The 4,920-nt window shown below is 34.4% G+C and overlaps 1 protein-coding gene across 1 annotated transcript; it reads right to left on the bottom strand.

Annotated features, from left to right (window-relative positions):
* Positions 1-1,818: 1,818 nt before the first annotated feature.
* LOC109215851 (dof zinc finger protein DOF3.1-like) lies at positions 1,819-3,060 on the bottom strand. The gene has a single exon (XM_019379963.1). The coding sequence runs from the start codon at positions 2,588-2,590 to the stop codon at positions 1,985-1,987; it is 606 nt and encodes a 201-aa protein (XP_019235508.1). The 5' UTR covers positions 2,591-3,060; the 3' UTR covers positions 1,819-1,984.
* Between the last annotated feature and the right edge of the window lie 1,860 nt (positions 3,061-4,920).

A 4,920-nucleotide genomic window follows, 5' to 3' on the forward strand; every position in this document is an offset into this window, starting at 1 on the left:
TGGAAGTTCATACACAGGTGCACCGAACTCCAGTATATTATGTTGGACCGGTCTCTGTTGCAGCAAAATAGTGATTATTTTTCAATGGCTTGACAAATGCTGGCTATTTTTGAATGACCAGTCCGAAAACTGGCCAGCCCGTGCTATTTTTACCATTTTAAATGATAGACACTTGATCTAATTGCTTAGTTTTGACAATTTTAGCTGATAATCATCACATCACATTCTGACAAGCAGGTTGATTTCCCCACCCCCTCCACCTACTACCATATCAAGCTTCTAGACAATTGAATGTGCTTCTCAGTTTCCTGTTTGCAGTAAAAGAAGATCTGAAAAAGGGAAATATTTGGCGAGATTTAAGTTTTTGTTAATTTGAAAGATTCAACCATTGGGATGGTAGATTCATGAGTTTTATCACTAAGTGGAAGAACATCACTATACCTATTCCTCTTATGTGCTACAAATAGATATAAATTTTTAATTAATGAATACGCTCGAAATTATTGAAGTGTATGGATATCAAACACTTGATAGAGTGGGAAATTTTTCTTTCTAAGATATCGCAGAAAGTATACAACTCTATAATATTGAATTTGGGATCTCTAATGTCTTTTCCCGTAAACTATCTCCATCATCTCGTAGATTTATTTTAAACACAAAAAACAAGGAAGAAATTAAAACAGTCATTGAATTTGGGATCTCTAATGTCTTCAACTGCTCTTGAGATTGAGATTGATGAATTTTTGAAGAGGTAGTTACCAAGTTAAGGTGCAGGTACTAAGAGATCTCATGTTTAATTTTTCTTCTAATTATACCTAGATATTTTTCTCATTTAGTAAGTGATAACGAATACTATGAATTTGTACCTGCTCTCAGAAAAGGAATTGCTTGTCCAAAAAAAGTAACTTATCGTTCTATATAAACAGATCTGGTATTGCGTGAGCAGCGTATGCTATATATTATTAGACAATAATCCAATACGAAGGAGAGCCTTGGAGTAACGTTAAAGTTGTCTCTATGTGACCTATAGGTCGCGGTTTCGAGCCGTGAAAGCACATAGTTACATTAGGATAGGCTATCTCTGCCACTCTCCTTGTGTGGTGCGGCCCTTTCCCGGACCTTGTGTGCATGCAGGATACCTTGTGCACCGAGCTCTTTTTTTGTTTTAATCCGGTACGTAGTTATATAACATCATTTACTGCCATTACGTACGAACTGCACCTAATATGCATTTGCCTACATCAAGGGCAAATCTCGGGTAATCGCCATTAATACATCAACAACTATCTTTCAAGATGAAAAGAAAGTCATGAATGGAATTCCATTAGAAATGAAAAGGAGAAAATAAGAAGGGCAGTTCACGAAGCATCCTGTAACAGGGGGTATGATGTAGGTAGCCTACCTAATGTAAATATCACTGGCTGATTTCACGGCTCGAAACTGTAACTTATAAGCCACACGAAGGCAGCTTTATCATTTCCGTCACAACAAAACATACATGAAAGTCTCAAATCACACACAATTATATATGTATTTAGCATTACACAAACAAAGCAGCTAGTGTTATGGCGTGACACCTAATTTTCAGAGGTAAAATATATACCACAGTCAAACCTCTCTATAACAATCTAATTTGTTCCAAATACATTTGGATGTTATAATGAAGTGCTGTTATAAAGAACATATATTATAACATAACATAAATTAGTTCCGGAAAAACTTAGCTTTTATAGTGAAATTTTATTATATAGGGATGTTGTTATAGAAATATCATACTTTACAACTAATATGCAATCAGCAACAAACTCCCAAAAATATGCAACAGAAAAACTTTTAAAATTAATAAACACTAAGGAAATATAACATATGCTTATCTCAACTAATTCTGGATTGAGGCATAATTGTTTATACTTAGCAAAAGATCAATGCTTTTCCTTAATTACTAGTAGTGCTACAAGTTCTAATCATCTTTAGGCATTTCTAATTACTGAAAGCTTGAACCTGGAGCACTGTAAATAGCAAGATCAGTCCAACCATTACTACCATTCCAACAGTTAGAATCTTCACCACTCTGAACAGGACACAAATATTCATCTGTATTGTTATTCTCACTTTGAGTTGCTGCATCTAAACCCGAAACAAGGCCCGAATCGGACACATTAGGTTTCAAAGCTTCAAACAAATTCCCAATTTCCGGCCCGTTTGATGTCAATAGCGAGCTGAAAGGCCCGTGGATTGGACTATTTTGATCAAAAGCTGCAACAACAGGTATAGGAAAAGGCTCTGTCTTTGGTTGTGCTGCTGAAGATGAAGATAGAGACGACGTCGTTGAGGAGCGTTTACTATTTGAAGAAGAATAACGTTTAGTGTTTTTGCGAGAAGCGCCACCAACAGGTATGTTTCGTAAAGTACCTCCTTTGGTCCAATACCTTTTACAATTCTTACAAAAATGGCGTGGCTGAGAAAGGTTGTAATTGTTATAGTAACAGAATTTTGTGTTAATTGAATCACATCTAGGACATTTCAAGATTTCTTGTTCTGGAAATTGAGGCTTGATCTCTGAATATACTGATGAGTCTTGCATATTCATTGATCCGGCTAATAAAAGGATATTAGTGAACCAATTAAGTTAAGGGAAATTTTGTTGTATTATTGAGAGACTAAATTTGTGGTTGTAGAGTGATTTTCATTTATGGGTTTGTCTGTTACTAAGAAGACAGAAAAAGTGTAACTGGGATTTATGAGATGTGGCGAAAAAGTGTAGAAACTAAAAAGAGGACAAAAAGGTGAAGATTTTTTCTTTGTTCAGTTGCAAAATCTGCAGAAAGAACAAGAAGAAATGAATAAATAAAGAAAAGAAGGAAGGAAGAAATTATATAGAGTATGAGAAAGTGAGTAGAACATATAGATTCTGAAGATCTGGAGAATTCCAACTTCTCACCAAATCAGTGACTTGCTACAGATATTGAAATCTAAATAATGGGAGCAGATAAATGGATATCACTTGAATGAATAATGTGAATGAAATAAACAATTTTGCGTGAGAGTGACGACCAAATATCATCTACAGTCTACACACAAATACAATGTGGAGAGAGAGTAGATATTTTCCCTTCTCTTTGCTTTTGTTTCGGAATTTGTGGTCCTAAACAAATCAAAAAAAGGACCCAGAGTATTTATGTGGTTATAAAAGCTTCTTATTAAGGGTGCAATTGTGAGTTTAAGCTAAATTGTTATCAAATTTAAAAAGGTCTTTTTGAAACGGACCAAAAAGTAAATAGGTTCACTGAAACGAAACAAAGGGAGTAATAATTTGTAATATGGAGAAGTAATCCCTTGGTCAAACTTTTTTCGGTTGCAAGAGAATGTTATGATGTCAAATCCAACAAAATTAACTAAATTTAAGAGTTACAACTTACAACAACAACATATTTATTATAATTTTATAAGCGGAGTTTGGAAGTATAGTGCATACGTAAATTTTACACCACCTCAACAATGCAGAGAGTCTATTTCCAATAGACCCTCGGCTCAAGAAGTATTAACGAGGTAGCATCTTTAATTTTAGCACCATGGGAAAAAAAATGAGACAAAAGGATGAAAATGCTTATAAAGAAAACAAACGATTAATTCGTTAGCAATTTTAGCAGACAAAGAAAGTTAATTAGAAGATAAGTATATAATTTCACCGTACAGATTATATTAAAAAGATATATGTTTACCCTAAAATTCAAGTAACAATTAAACTTGTATTGTGGTTTTAAAGATATGTGATTTAATTCAATGCCAATTGATAAACAAGGAACTAAATAGATAAACTAAAGAACAAGATAGATCAAACCAGAGTATAGGCAAAATCTCGACCTCGACCTGTGACAATCTCGAGGTATGGTGATGGGAGTAAATGATAAAATAATTCTGAAGAACAGTAAGCAAAAATAACAAGAGAATAATGTGCGTATATTTTCTTATCAATGAACCGTCTGCCACAAATGAATAGGATCCCCCTTTATATAATAGGGGAGTCCTAAATAAGATACACTTCTAATTACAGTAGGAAATCGTATTTGACAGCTGTCTAACCGCCGAAGACCAATCCATTCCGAAATTTACGCCGTGATCCTCGGGTCGTTGCGGGTATCTCGCGTGCTCTTTCCGTTACTGAGTCATAACGGTGTCATCTCGAAGCTTGCCTTCTTCTGACCTCGGTAAATGATATCGACCTCGACATCGGAAAGGGTTTCGACCCCGAGCTCGGCGTCCTGGCTTTCCGACGTGGTATCACTTTCTCCATCAAAGAACGAAATCGGGTAGCCCCGATTTCCACCATATACAGTATATAAGTTATAGATTATTTGGAATTTGTTTTAGTTTTTCTTTATTTCAAGTCCTTTATTTTTCTTGAGAAGAATTGTAATTATTCTGTGCAATCACAAACAATTTTGTCATCCTCGTCCTTTTTTGTTTATAGCTACAATTAAAAGATTTATTTCTCTACGTTGAAGACTACTTATTTTGTGTAATCGCCAATAGAATATTTTAGTATTTCGCCAAAATAGCTTGGTTAGGAGTTTATCTGCATGGAAAATTTTGGAGGTACTTTGTGTTCAGGCTAAAGTTTAAAGGAAAGTGCAATTTAGTTGAAAATAAAATAACTCTAAGCAAAACTTTAGAATAATTACATTCTTCACTCTTGTCGAAGAGAAAATCAATAGCCAATCCAATCCGTCAACGGAATTAGCGCTATTAAATTCAAACAAAGAGACCAAAGGTCAATTCTTGTCATCAATATGTTTACTAACCTTAGACAAGTGATATTTTCATCTTTAAAGAAAAATAAGTACTCCAACTAAAAAATTTAAAGGAAATTTGTTTTTATTAACAGGTTATGTCACTCTAACTTTTTCCTTTCTAATAGAA

Source organism: Nicotiana attenuata, unplaced genomic scaffold, assembly GCF_001879085.1.
Source record: "Nicotiana attenuata strain UT unplaced genomic scaffold, NIATTr2, whole genome shotgun sequence".
NCBI lineage: Eukaryota > Viridiplantae > Streptophyta > Magnoliopsida > Solanales > Solanaceae > Nicotiana > Nicotiana attenuata.

Excerpts from the sequence above, each read along its gene's own strand:
- LOC109215851 (XM_019379963.1), bottom strand. The coding sequence starts at position 2,590 with ATGAATATGCAAGACTCATCAGTATATTCAGAGATCAAGCCTCAATTT.